The following is a 14,206-nucleotide window of genomic DNA, read 5'->3' on the forward strand; positions in this document are numbered from 1 at the left end:
CAAATACCAATGCGCGAAATGGACCTAGTGTGGGGAAATCTGTCTGATCCCATTTCGTTAATGTCCAGCACCGCGGATATGAAACGAGTTACGTACCCAGTAAACCCCTAGTAACCTGAAGTGTGACCCGTCACACTTCATGATACCTGGTGCATGGTACCATGTACTCCAGAGGCCAACCATTGGCTAACTGCATAGCTTTAATATTGGTGGCTTATTGTTTGTATATACAAGCCTACCTACAAATACATTCCGTTTGCAACTTACCTTTAACTGGTGACTTCGCTCCCTTTGACAAGGGACCTGTGAGCTGCTATTACTTGAGAGCTTGTATATACTCGAAAACCGACTTCCTCAAGCGCAAGGTGCTGTGGGATCCCGTCACAGATTATGACAATATGACACTTTAGCCTTCGACTATGATAGCTCCCTGGCGAAGATGGCCGAGGAGTCATTCAGCACTTGCCCCGATGCGTTTCTTGAAATTGTTGTTCGTCGGTCAGTCGCAACGGGATACAGTGATGTAAGGTGAGCGAGCTAATGTATGTTTGATTTTAGTGCTTGTTGCAGTGACAGATTGGTGTTCCGCATTCGAGCCAGCAGAACCGGATTCGAATGGTGGTACATTCGCGGCTTGATTGAATAAAACTTTAGAATCCGCGGTATCCATAAAGTCCGGGTCAGAGACACCCCCCACAAAACAATAATATAATACGATTTTTGTTCAGAGCAATAAATATACAGCTTGATTTGAAGTATGATCTCTTACACAAGCATTTTTGCCCGTTTAACGGCACTTTAGATAGTACTTGATCGGACTGTGGGTGTAGCTCTACCGGATACACTTTTGATGCCTGAAAATGCGTCCACGTGCTGAGGACCGGGGAAGTCATCAGATCAGCTTCTACTTGGATAGAATAAATCTTTTTATGCTAAAGTTCGTTTGAGAGACAGGCTAGTATAATCAAAAGTGGTAATGTAGCAACAGCAACAAAAAAGGGTGCAAAAAATGTTGTCCGTTAATTTTTACTATGTTTAGGGTTTCCAACGGCTGACTTAGCATATTACAATACGACTTCCCAATCAGGCGATGTGATATTAGATAATGCCCTGCTGCTAGGGCAAAACTGATGACTTAACTTCAGCTCAGTTAACGACGATAGCACAGCTAAACCAGTTCCGGTCCGGCATGAGCGATTGTAACGATAGAGCTAGGCTACCCTCTAACGCTGACATGTTAGTACATTCGCATGTTACATGTATTATGTAAGCAAGTGCCTAGTTTTCTGAGCTAACATGTCAATAGCACTTAGAGCCAAAATATGAGGTGTAAAGGTAGCATGAAGCTACGCTGAATTGGATACATTTGTCGATTCAGGCACGTAGTACAAATATCAAATCTTGACATGTTTAACAATAATGACAGGACTGGACGAAACGAGTAAAAATGCCAGCGTCTTTCATGATTACATTCGAGCACTAATGCCTGTCTAGCAAGATCGAGCTACGTCAGAATTCTAAACGACCGATGGTGACGAATATTGTCAAGAAAACCCGCATAGCAGGAGATAAAGCATCTACTAAAGCCGCAATCAACAGTCCCTCTCCGTTAGCATGTACTACAGTATAGATTATGAGCCAGTGTTGGCAGTGGAAAGATACAACGTCTTTACAATGGACATGTTTAAACAGTGTCTAAAGTGTCCATTGTCTTTTGAAGGAGCAAAACCAAGTTACCAATGACTACTGTCAGCGACCGAATAGTGGACTCTGCGTGCAGACGCAGGTAAAAAGTCAGAACGGTTCATTATGGGCAATTAACCGATTAGTGGACTTTGCCCGATTGAACGTCTTAATAAATTCAAGTCAAAACCGCACCCGTTATTACCGTAGGTGTCTTTTGACTGTCTTTAAAAGGGGGAATAGCGCTCGGTAAAAAATGTTTAAACAAACGGACGTCTTAAACGTTCTTTGAACAGACGTCTAGGTATAAAATATTGGTAGTTAGGATCCAGTAAGATCAGTGGAGCCCTAATAGGGTCGTTACTGGAGACTTTAGAGAGCCATGTTTAAAGAGCAGGATCGTAGCTAGTCGAGTTGGCTATGTGGACACGATACATGTAGCATCTCGCAAGCATCAGATTCCGACAGTGAAATGATCGCTGCAGTATCCAGTAATGACCATTTCGCTGCGCATGATCTGCAAAGAGAATAATAGCACGAGCTTTACAGTTGATGCAATGTATAGGAAGGGGCTCATCAAGCTGGAAACCACACGGAGGGTGTTTACCTCCCCACGCAGCCCAGGAAGAAACAAACGAAATGTTCTAATACTTTGTAGTAAGTGCGAGGGCTCACTTCAACCCGCCGAAAGTATCCTTAAGTGCCATGTAACGCGATTAAACTCCGAGGCTTGAGCAGCTGTGAGGGTCAGAATTTTTCTCGGTGCGCAGCAAGCTCTTTTGGTGCTGGCCGCTTCAATCATGGTCGTGAAGTCTTCATGACAGCAACCCCAGTGTTCGATCTGTATTGGAACTGCTCAGAATTACGAGCGGAGGACAAGGAAGAAGAACACCGAAGTCTTGGTGGCGAAATGCAGCAAGGTTTTTTCGACATCGCAGAAAATGTAGACGGCGAAAGTACTGGCGAAACCATATGCCCCTGGACTCTACACCACTACTTAAGGCAGAGTCCGCAGTTGACACTTGGCTGTGCGTGAGGTGACAATAGGACATTCAGTTTAAACGTTTCAAGTGAATAGTTTCCGTCACGAGAGAGTGCAGGTCGCATGATTTCCTGAACCTCGCTGCATCACGCCTTCAACAACCGCACGCAAAGGTGCGACATCGAAACGGTTTTTCTTTCGGCGAAGGACGCACTGCCGCGGCGCGACATTCCGCATCATATCTGGCAAAACGTTTCTGCTAGAAACACACACACTTCCACGGTCTGGCGTGTGGACTGCCACTCCGATCGATCAGTTTGCCACGCACAAACCGCCAAACCATGTGTTGGTGCAGGCATTTCTTCCGGGTTGGCGTGCAAGGGAATACATGTAGCTCCGTCGGAATAGCTTCATCACAACAGCTAGAGCTATTCAGAAGAGCCGCCATTTACGTAACTAATTCGACGTTTCCTGTCCCCCCCCCAAAAAAAGTCCACTGTCTCAGCGTTTGCGGTCAATTTAGAGTTCGGTAAAGCGGCCAGGCTCTGCAGAAGTGAGTGTTAAAGCGATCTTTATTCTTCTTATTCCAACTTCAAAGGGGTCAAGTCCCGTGTGGCAGGCTCACTTGTCGCCAGTTGTGGCGGTCACAAGCGTCGCCGCCGTCGCTGAACCACACACCGCTGCTAGACATCGGGCGCGTCACGTCTGCAGACTAAGATTATTGTCCCGAACGAGACAGGCGATGGCGAGAGCAAAGTAGCCGATGGCCGGTTCTTGCCAGTGTCGCTCATGTCAGCGCCGTCCGGAACGGAGCTTGCACTTTGCGCTCACCCCGAGGCAGAAATGTGCGTGGGTCGGAACGAGTCATTCCCGATTTCTCCCGCTGCACCGCAAGCAGCCAACCCCACCGCAATAAACATCACCAAAGCGATCACCACGATGCAGAGCTTGCCACCGTTTCCCGTGTGCGTCACCGCTCCCAGTACTTTCAGTGTAGCACACCCACTCCATCGCGGCACTACAGTCTACCACCAACGACACTCTTGCCCCAACGTAAGCTTCGACAGCTTTGCAGCCACGCTGCCCACTGCGTCTCCGTCGCAACTGGCGTCGCCTACCGTGACCTACAGCAAGACCCGCGCGCCCGGTGTCAGTCCCAACAAGAAAACCCGCAAGAGTCGCGTCGTCTTCGACTTCACCACCGAGGAGATGGCCCAGTACTTCCATATGTCCCAGCGCGAAGCCGCACAGCAGCTCGGCGTCGCCACGGTCACCATCAAGCGCAACTGCCGGCGCCTCGGCATCGTCTGGCCCTACCGCCTCATGAAGTCCAAGAAGAACGCCATCAACTGGTCGGCCATCTCGCGCGAGGATGCGCAGCGTATCCGAAAGGAGCGCGCTCTAGAACGTGCTAAAGCCGGTCGCTCGCCCTCGAACCGCAGCCGTAGTCGATCTTTATCCAGCTCCCGCTCATCGGATCTTTCGGACGACGAGACTGCAGCCAAGGCAATCGCTCTGCTCAGCCACAGCAGTAGTGTCAAGCTTACGGAGGCCGGTCGCGCCTTCGCTCGATTGCCACTAGACTGCATGGACATATCCAACTAGAGTCACTGCCTTCTCCGTGGTGTTGTCCCGTGAGTGACTTAGTGTACTCTTAATCTATTGCTGCATATTAGATGCACATGAATCCAATACAGTTGACGCCCTCACAAGAGGTGCGAGGTTTATGACATCAACTTTCTGCTTGAGCTCTTCATTTTGGTAAAGAAACCAAAGCGCAACATCCAGATTAAATGTTCAGAGTCTATGCAACGAGCTCCTGCTTTGGCTGCACCGATTGCCCAGCGTAAAATTCAAGTGAAGGGGTGCAAATGAGGTGGCGTTGGTCGCGGCTAGACAAATGGCATGCGTGCTACCTACTGCAGACCGGCGAAAGGTGAGTTACGCACTAGGAATCGAAGATTTTAAGTTGTGTTGTGGTCGTAAACCTCACGGTGTGCCACTGTGAGGACAGGCTTCGACGATACAGCATCTGTAAGTGGACCGTGTTGAGGAAAGTCTCTGCTGCTAGAGAGCCCTTCACCCTGATCAACTTGATCATCAAGGTCTCCTTGAGCCAGCTCTCGTCCTGAACTTCTTCCACCGTTTGGTGGAGAGGATCGCTTCAAGAATCACGACATTGGTGTCGCCATGGGAGTGTCGCTGACAGCGATCCTCTGTGACTCGTCGAGTCTTGTGAAATATTGCTTTGCAGTCTACCGTAGACTGCAAAGCGAAGACTACAAAGCAATATTTCAGGAGAGCGGTGGCAATGATTTATATGAGCGACGCATGAGCTGCTCTCAATTCCTCAAAAGCAAAGATCGCCATGGTGCCACTCCTTGCCTTATTCTGTCATGGCGTTGTAAAATACGAAAGACCAGAGGATCTTCTGTCGCTTCGCTGAGTTGCATCCAAGTTGGATGAAAATCATCATGATCCAACGAGACCAACGCAGAAGAGTACAGTACTACGTATTAATAGTATTAATTTAATACACGCAGTGTACTTCAAGTAGTATTCAAGATGTCAATGGTCATACAAGCGATGTTACTGTTGCGATCCTGTTTCATTATTTCGCACGTGTGGGGACAGATTTTCTTTAGGACTTCATAAAACAGTTCCGCAATCCCATTATTACAGCCTGTCAGCTGTACCGGTACATGTACAGTACAGTTGACTAACACAATCTTGATTACTGAAGTAAGTTTTAGTCAATATTCTGTCCAATCCATAATTATAGTCCAAAATTCGATTTGACAAGGTTGTTGATGAAAAAATACAAAATCGTAAGCCCAAAATCTCACATCCACGAAACATAACAGTCCTTTTGCTTTATTCTAGAGACATCAACGTGTTACGCACTTTTCATTGCTCCATCACGTGCTTAATACGCGCCACCCAATCCTCATAGTGCGCCTCCGTCACCGCTTGCAGCAAGATCCTACACAAACCCAAAAGCAACCGTCACACCAAGTCTGCTAAGAGCAAAACCCCAACCAAGTCCACAACAAACCTGAGTTGTCTCCGCTTGTTGCCCTGGATAAAAGTCTGATACAGTCGGTCTAGAATCGTCGCGCTGTCCTCCGCCTCCCTCTCGTCCGCCGACTTCCGTGGCAGCTTGGCCTGTAGATCCTCCACACACCACACCACACGCTCGTACTCGCCACGAACCAGATTATTCCACGCCAGAGCCGCCAGTTGTTCGTCAATACTCGTCTCGCTCTGCTCCACGTGATGTTCCCAGTCTCTGGCCACACGCACCACATGCTGAGCCAGTAGCCGCTCTTCCTGATCAACACTTTGCCTCAGTAACTCGGCCGCGCTCTCCATCCTCAGCGGCAACGACGAGCCCGACGCACTGGAACATTCCTCCAAAATCAGCAGGAAATTCGCAGCTGTGCGAAGCTCCGAGCGTCGCTGACAAACCGCCAGTAAATCCATCGGGTCCCCCGCTGCCGGGAACAGTACTTTAAGGCGAGAGGGCTCACTCTTGCGAGCCACATGCGCCACAATCTCGCAGTACTCGGCGATGTCCGTCTCGCAGTCTCCACTGTCCGGACGTAAGAGCTTGATGGCGGTGTGTAGCTTCTCCTCGGGACACGATTTCCCGTAACAAGCTTCGAGCATCGAGTGCAGGAAAAGTTCCTGGGTGGGGGTGGACAGCGCAAACTGTCTCCGCACTCCGCTGAGCACTAGACGCGCCCACGAGAGCTGCTCGTTCTGCACTAAAAAGCACAATAGCGTGTGGAAAATCGGCTGGACTCGAGTAAAAACGTCATAGCACGGGATGAGCACGCCCGACGGCACGTAGACATCCTGCGAGACCCCCACCAGCAGTCCGAAGGCCTGTTCAGCGCCCAACACCTTGACGTCATAATCGAAGCGTAGCATGCGATCTTTCGCCGAAGGATCGTCCACCGACGTCACACAGCCCCGTAGATTGTTGTGTCCCTCTTGCATCCCAGTGCGAGACAAGAACCCGTCCAACGTGATACCATACTCGCCGAGGACTTGGTCGTACAATTCCGCAGTCGCTGGCGCCGTCCCGAACTCGATTTCGTACGTTTTGGCTCGCAGCGGGTCGTGACACGCCAGAAACGTCTCCAGACGTCGACTGTCTTGTTCGAACGCCTTCGTGTGCGTCATGTAGACGCCATCCAGCAGCGGCAGCCACACTTTCATGCCGTCTGGGCCGTACAGTCCGTAGATCAGTCGACACGGCGCCGGCCAGGACGCACACGTCACGAACAGCCTCGCCATGGTGCTCACATTTGAGCACAGCAGACGCTGCGAGCGGTTCTCCGGGTCCCACACCGTCACGTCGCCCCGACTGTCGAGGAACGCGAACCTCGGCAGCACTTGTTCGGGCGTGTATTGGTCGGGCACTTCTCCCCCCACGAGCATGTTGACGACACTCGAGAGCCACCCGGCGTCGTCCTGTTCGTGCTCTCGCTCCTGTCGGTATTTTCGCTGCTGCTGTTCGCGTAGCTTGTCGTCTTGGACGTGCAGAAAACGCGGCAGCACGGCAAAGTCCACGATCGCGTGGCGGCTGCACGTCCCCGCAGCTTGAGACGCGGCGACTCTGGACGGCAAGCTAAGCTGTCTCTTAAGCTGCATGTGCAGATTAAGGTCGTTCTGCTTGATAGTGCCCCCGTGCTGCAATTCCAAGCACCACAACTCGCTCCTCGAGACACAAAACAAGTTCCGGAGCGCACTGTCTGTGTCCATAATGATGAAGCAGTCGTCGTCACCGTCACGTCCTCCTGGCGGCATCTCCCCTTCACGCGCGAACACGAGCTGCTCCAGAATAGATTCCTCGTCCAGGTGGTTCCTCGGATACGCCTGCAAGTGCAGCGACTGATGCTGCTCACTGAAGCGCGTGAAATTGACTACAATCGCGTCTTCGCCCACCCATAACAGCGAGTATACAAACATATCCTGCTCGTCGTTCACGTTGCCAAACATTCGCCACTTGCCCGTTACGATATTCAGCAGACAGAAGCCTCGCTGTCCCGCCACCGCCACGTGATTCCCACTCGCACTTAGCGCGACAAGACGCAGAGGACAACATTTCTCGAACTCGGTGGGGACACTCCAGTTCACACAGGACGTCACCGCGCACGGGTCGTCCAGAGACGGAGCAGCCACTAGCCGCACACTTGTCCGCTCCACTAACGCCAGACGAGACGATTTCCCGCCGGACAGAGGCACAGTTTTGGCGAAATCGAACTCGACGAACGCAATGGCCGAGCGCTGACGCATTTTAACCAATCGGCGATGCGCGTGCAGCTCCTCAAGTCGCTTTTGCTTCCTCCGATACACCTTCTGCGCCAGAAGAGCGTTCCAGTATTCCGTCATGACGTTCACAAAGTGCCGAGGATTCCACACCGGGAACAGAGCGAACACCAGCTTGACGTACTTGTGCTTGGCCACGCGCGTACACGTGCCCTGGAGCGCCTCCCAGCCGTCGAATTTCGCGCGTCGTTCGAGCTCCAGAAGCGGCGGACGCTCCTCCAGGTCGCAGTCTCCGTGGAGCGCCTGCATGCGGAGCGCATACTCGCGGATACTCAGCGTCTCGTCCTCCCTCAAGTGAATCCCATGGGCGTCCAGGAACTCCGAAGAGGACAGCGCTTTAACAGCCAATGGGAACACTTGGTCCCACTTTAGGCGCATAAACGTGAGCGCCACGTCTTCGTCATCTGGAAGTTGCTTGATCTCTGCGACAATTTGCTCAAAAGGGAGGTTCACAACCTTCAAGTTGTCATTAATCCCCACCAACAAGTCGCCTCCTTGGATAAGCCCACAGGCCTCGGCTGGCCCTACGCCCCCGTCGGCGCGCTTCGTGAAGCTTTTGTCGCTTCGAACCCACGCGCCACAGCGCCCCGGAGCCCCCGAGAGTGACAGACACAAACCGTCCTGAGCCTTCCGCACAGTTGCCTCGACACTTTCGAACAGATCGTCGGCTTCCGTCACGTCCACGTCCGCTTCGTCCTCGATTTCCTTCAAAATTTCATCTTCCGGGAGCTCAACCAACTGCGTCGACTGCTCGCCTCGAGGCACGACAAGCAGCGAGTTGCTCTCTCTTGTCCACTGCAGCGCGAGGACTCCGAAGGCGCAGACTTCTCTCATGTTGCACTCGTCCATTTTCTCGGGCCTCTCCTGGTTGTGCTGCGGTAAGCTCGACATTAAGCGACACTCGTCGGTTGAGAATAAAGAAAAGCCACGCAACTCGTAGCCCACCGCCACACTGCGGCCGTCGTAGGACCACGCTAATGCGGTGACCGATCCGACGTCTTCCGGGGTGTATCCCCAGGCTCCAAGACTTAATTCTTGAATTGGGTCCAGTGATAGCGTCGTTTGGGTCTTTGTTTCCTTTTTGTCCTCATTTTGGGAAATCTGACTTATGTTGCTCAGTGATAATCGGAACAGCGACACTCCGCCGTCCGACCATCCGAGCGCGAGTTGCGACCCGCTGGCGTCCAAACTCGTCGTGGTGCAACGGCCAGTTGAGCTGGACCCCCTACTGCCTTCTCTTTCCGAGTTAATCAGCGATAACAACTGGTCGATACTCTTTTTGGCGGGTGACAGCAACATGATGAAACACTTCCCGCCGTCGAAACTTGCCACGAGACACAATGACGTAATCTTTGCAACGGGGTCCGCCGTTGCGCACGTGAGATCAAAGCAACTAGCTGGATCGGCGTCGTCGGCAACTGCCAGATGAGTGCGGACATCAATTTTCCAGAGTTTGGTGGAGCTGTCCGCATTGCTAAACCACGAGCTTTGGCTGTCGCTGGAGTCGCGAGAGTCGGCAACCTCCACGACGCAGATGAGGCCACTGACCATGCCCACGAATACGTACTTGCCGCCGGGCACAGCACTCATGCACGCGGCAACGTCTTCATAATCGCTCTGAGACGCGCCTTGGTTCAGCGGGTAGTCTTCAACGAACTTAGCGACAAGTTGAAGTCCCTTGGAAGTTGCCGTTGGCCCATCTCCCTCCTCCTGCTCGGGCTCCGCGAACGACGGTTGGTCCAGCATGGTGTTAGAATCTACGGTAGGGCCGTCCGTCAAGTGAGTATTGGGTGTTTCAGCGCGCTGCAGTAGTTTGCTTAGTCCGTCGAACGCGTAGAACTCGACGGATTGCGAATCTTTCTCCACGACGGCTACACGATCTCCAGAGACCCATTCAGCCCAAAGCTGACGTGTCTCGCTCTCCCTCAAGCGTAAATCTTCGTTTGCGTTAGGTTGTTCTTCCTCATCTAACTGCTGTTCTACCCATTGACCGCCACGGCGACATCGCGCTAAAAGGCGGCGTCCTGTTCCCTGTAGTCCCAGCGAAGCGCTCCACAGCGCCACGTGAGAGCTCGTTACGCCTGCAAACACAAACTGAGACGGGTGCATGGCCAGCGCAACATCCTCCATCCGCTCGGGGGCCGCCAACGCCGCGTACGTGCGTGGGGGCCCGCTGCAGAAGAACATGGCAGCGAGCTCTTACCGTGAGCAGCTTACGTGTCCTTGAGCGGCGCAGCAAAAAATGCGCCGATTTGTTGTTTCCATGAAATACCGGTAATTGCGTTATAATGTAAAAATTAAAAAAACATTTTATTTTTAAAAATATAAAACATTTTTTTACAATAAGAATGTTTTATTTAAAAAGCAACTACCGGTATTTCATGTCAGCAACTATTACAATCACAACTTTTTCGTATTTTTCAAATTGATTATTACAACGGTTTTTAGAGGTAAGCGGTAGTGAAGGGGTTATAAATTTTAACTTTTAATTGCAGCGAATTTGTTTTCGTCTGATTCGGATGGGATCAGATGTTGCTTCTGGTGGCCACAGTCAAAAATGCTGAGCGTGGTGCGTGGACGGATGACGGCGGCTAAGCGCCCGCTACTGGGGCGCATGGCACAATTCGCGTCGAGTGCGGATGGATCGGGCACAGAAGCAGAGCAGGCGATGCACACAACGCTACAGACGCAGCTGGAAGCGGTGCACGTCAAGGTGACGGACGTGTCGGGCGGTTGTGGCTCTATGTTCGATGTGGAGGTGGCATCACCGCAGTTCGCAGGCCAGTCTCGCGTCAAGCAGCATCGTATGGTCAATGAGGTGCGCTTGGCAATAGGAATCACATCATTGTTACCAGTGGGAGATGCTTACTCTTGCTGGCTGTAGATTCTCAAGGAGGAGATCAAGAGCATGCACGGTCTCACCATCCGGACCATGACGCCCGAGCAGTTCCAGACTAAGTAGACGCCAATCCATAGTTCTGCAGCTACATGCGTGTACTTAGCAATAGACACGGACAAATATGAAGAAAAACATCTCAGGTTGATGTGGTTTTGCACGGCACAAGCTGAGCCTGTCCTAATCCTCTGTAGGGGCTGTTTATAGGCCACAGCACGTCTGTCTATGAGCTGGAGGTGTATTTGGCGATGCCAGCTTCGTTGATGATGCAAATGTGGTCGAGGTCGCGGAAGATCTCGTTGTAGTCGAGACAGTTGCCGATCACGAACTGGTCGGGGATATTGAAGCCCACAAAGTCAGCCTGGAAGCCGCAGCTCTCCGGGTTGCGTTTCTCCAGTAGACTGGCCACACGCACCGACGCAGGCTCGTACTCCTTGAGCATGGGGACGAGCTTGGCCATGGTTTTGCCCGTGTCAATGATGTCCTCGACGAGGAGCAGGTCCTTGCCCTTAAACTTGGCCAGATCCGCGCCGGAGACTTGCACGTTGCCCGTGCTCTTCGTTCCCTCGTAGCTCTTGACGCGGATAAAATCGAAGGTGAAGGGCACGTAGTCGCACTTGTTGTACTTGTGGAACAAGCGGAGCTTCTCCACTAGTGCGTGGAAGAAGGCGCTGCCGCCCTTGAGTACGCACAGAAGGTGCACGGTCTTACCTTCGTAAGCGTAGCGGATATCCTGCGCCAGCTTCTCCACGCGGTCCTCGACCAGGCCCTTGGGGATCAGCACCGACTTGACGCTATCGAGGTAGTGGTGGGGGATCAAGAATTGCGCCTTGTCGTACGCAGCGTCGTCCTCCAGGTAAACCACGCGCTTCGGGTCGTGTGTCGCCTGCGCAGTCAATAGAGGGCAGAGGTTAGCTGGTGTCGTGCATCGGCAATTGGGGGCATGGATGGTAGACGAACCGCCATGGTGTAGGAGAGGCTGACGTGGTCGATTGACTTGTGCGCCACTCAGAGTTTGTGTGTGTTTTGTCACAAACTTCGTGTGCAAGCGCCGGCATCAACTTCCCATTCACTGAATGAAAGGCAACTTCCATAAATCAGTAAAAGTACTGAGATCTGGTTGAGAGTTTTGTATTGATCAGTACTTATCCTTGCGAAATTAGTAATACAAACATGTTCAGCTTCTACTATTATACTACTACTACTACTATAATGCTACCGATATCTCAATTATCTAGCATTAATACTACAGCTAATATAATACTACCGATATCTCAAATATCTAATATGCGAGCAGTGATAAACAGTTGTGTGGTATTCTACAAAGCTACTACAGTATCTGCCTGTAGCGCTACTGCAGTAGCAGTAGTTTTTATTTTAAACATTGATCTAGATTATTGCGGTAGCAGTAATACAGTAATTACCCAGAAAATTCCACTTAGCCCGTTTCCAACCGGAGTGCACGCATGCGTTTTCGGACACTTTGCAATTTGATTGGCTACTTTTTTGCTGCAAGAATAGTACCCAAAACGCATGCGTTCAAAAAAAATATGATTTGAAAACGTATTTTGACCAATTAATACCGTTTGTTCTGAACACTCGCATCGTCTCCGCTGAGTTTCTACTATGAGCCCAGTCCCAAGGCAATCTTCCCCGTTCTCCACGCATAAGCGATGTATCCCTCCTGCGCGACGGCGGCGTGGCTGGAAAGCGGAAGACGAGTTGTCTGGATTGCTAATCTGCTTGGTCATCTTTAAACGACTTATAGGCAGAAAGAAGGAGCCCGTTGTCCGCGACAGGATCTCCTGGAAAGTGCATGCCACAACTCTTTTAAAAGAGTCAGCGTTCAAGAAGTATTACCGGATGGATATTTCGACATCTCAAGAACTTTTGTGTATTTGGGACCATATCTAGTGGTCGACTATTATCAATCTCTTCGCCGTTCTCGATGTATTCCCCCGCTTACACCAGCTGCAATGCTGCAGTGTGCTCTATCGTGGCTAGCGGGTGGTAGCGATCATCATATTCGTGTGATTACTGGAATTAGTAAGTCTACGTTTTATCATGTTGTTTATCGTGTGATGTACGCAATCAATGACGCTGAGAAGCTCGCACCTCGTTTTCCGAGAGCACCGGAAGAGGCCGCAGCTGCATTTCGGTCTTGCAGTAACTACGGAGTGATTGAGCATTGCATTGGTGTTATCGACGGATGGCTATGTCCAATCCGTGTACCTCGCTACGATGAATGTGGACGTGTTTTTTTTTTTCGGGTCAGTATCAGAAGGATGGATTAAACGTTCAAGCATGTGCTGATTCGCTATGTCGCTTTACCGCATTTTCAGTTAATTCACCTGGTGGGATGAACGATTCATATGCATTTCAAAAGTGGAAGCTAAGCCAAGTGCTTCAAGAAATTGCTGGGCCGTACTTTGTTATCGGAGATAATGCCTATGTCCAAAGCAGACGCGTGATGATCCCATTTAACAAGGCACAGCTTGATGAACGTGATAGCTACAATTTTCATGTTAGCCAGCTTCGAATTCGAGTGGAGATGGCGTTTGGCCTACTAGTGAATACCTGGAGAATTTTAAAGCAACCACTGCTGGTTAGCCTTCGACATTGTCGTATTCTAATTTCGCATGTTTCTGTTTGCATAATTTTTTTGTATAACGCAACGTTGTCAGTCCACCAAGTCATCTCCAGGTCAACTTGTACAGTCGTTTTTACGAGAGGTTCGTTCATGGACTGGTGAAAAATCTCTTGAGTATGAACGGTCTGATGTGGAGCTCGAGAATGGCAGTCACGTAGACCTAATGGATGAAAAGGTTCGCTCAGACCTCGTTCGGTACTTGGCAAGCAAAAATTTGCTCCGCCCCGAGAGAAATAGAACAAGAAACCAACCAGAGGCGAACTTTCAAAAGGAGACTGATGCCGTTGAACAAGGATCTGACGTTCATGAGGCGTCTACAGTAGCCTCAGCTCTCGGAAGCTCAGCTACAGGTGACATTGTCCAGTGGCAGGTGTAGTCCAATGTTTCGATGATGTGATGGATGTTGCAGGTGTCCGCGTTGATACGGCCGTCGAGGCGGTGGAGGCCCAAGAAGCAGTACACGACTTTGTCAAGGCTGAATTTCAATTAGAGAATCAAGATATGCTAGGTCACCATCAAAATTATTGAGTGAAGAGCATTTTTTAAATTTGCATTAGTATAACTACGAAAAAATGTATTTCCTTTTTGGGTGGAGAGGTAAATATCGCCTAACATGCACGATGCACGTACATCCATCTTGAATTGTATTATCGGATTC

At 50.7% G+C, this 14,206-nt stretch overlaps 4 protein-coding genes across 4 annotated transcripts; 2 read left to right on the plus strand and 2 right to left on the minus strand.

Moving 5' to 3' along the window:
• Positions 1 to 2,500: 2,500 nt before the first annotated feature.
• PITG_16853 (uncharacterized protein) lies at positions 2,501 to 4,345 on the plus strand (the record flags this gene model as incomplete). Its single annotated transcript, XM_002897245.1, has 3 exons — positions 2,501 to 2,603; positions 2,762 to 2,838; positions 3,353 to 4,345. 3 exons carry the CDS (start codon positions 2,501 to 2,503, stop codon positions 4,268 to 4,270), a joined length of 1,098 nt encoding a protein of 365 aa, XP_002897291.1.
• A 1,227-nt stretch (positions 4,346 to 5,572) lies between these two features.
• Positions 5,573 to 10,189, minus strand: PITG_16854 (uncharacterized protein; the record flags this gene model as incomplete). Its single annotated transcript, XM_002897246.1, has 4 exons — positions 5,573 to 5,648; positions 5,721 to 9,036; positions 9,109 to 9,922; positions 9,986 to 10,189. The coding sequence occupies 4 exons, from the start codon at positions 10,187 to 10,189 to the stop codon at positions 5,573 to 5,575; spliced, it is 4,410 nt and encodes a 1,469-aa protein (XP_002897292.1).
• A 370-nt stretch (positions 10,190 to 10,559) lies between these two features.
• Positions 10,560 to 11,484, plus strand: PITG_16855 (uncharacterized protein; the record flags this gene model as incomplete). Its single annotated transcript, XM_002897247.1, has 2 exons — positions 10,560 to 10,820; positions 10,887 to 11,484. The coding sequence occupies 2 exons, from the start codon at positions 10,560 to 10,562 to the stop codon at positions 10,962 to 10,964; spliced, it is 339 nt and encodes a 112-aa protein (XP_002897293.1).
• Positions 11,040 to 13,052, minus strand: PITG_16856 (hypoxanthine-guanine phosphoribosyltransferase, putative; the record flags this gene model as incomplete). The annotated part of the gene is made up of 3 exons (XM_002897248.1): positions 11,040 to 11,784; positions 12,482 to 12,703; positions 13,014 to 13,052. 3 exons carry the CDS (start codon positions 13,050 to 13,052, stop codon positions 11,122 to 11,124), a joined length of 924 nt encoding a protein of 307 aa, XP_002897294.1.
• Between the last annotated feature and the right edge of the window lie 1,154 nt (positions 13,053 to 14,206).

This window comes from Phytophthora infestans, genomic scaffold (genome assembly GCF_000142945.1).
Source record: "Phytophthora infestans T30-4 supercont1.46 genomic scaffold, whole genome shotgun sequence".
Lineage (NCBI taxonomy): Eukaryota > Oomycota > Peronosporomycetes > Peronosporales > Peronosporaceae > Phytophthora > Phytophthora infestans.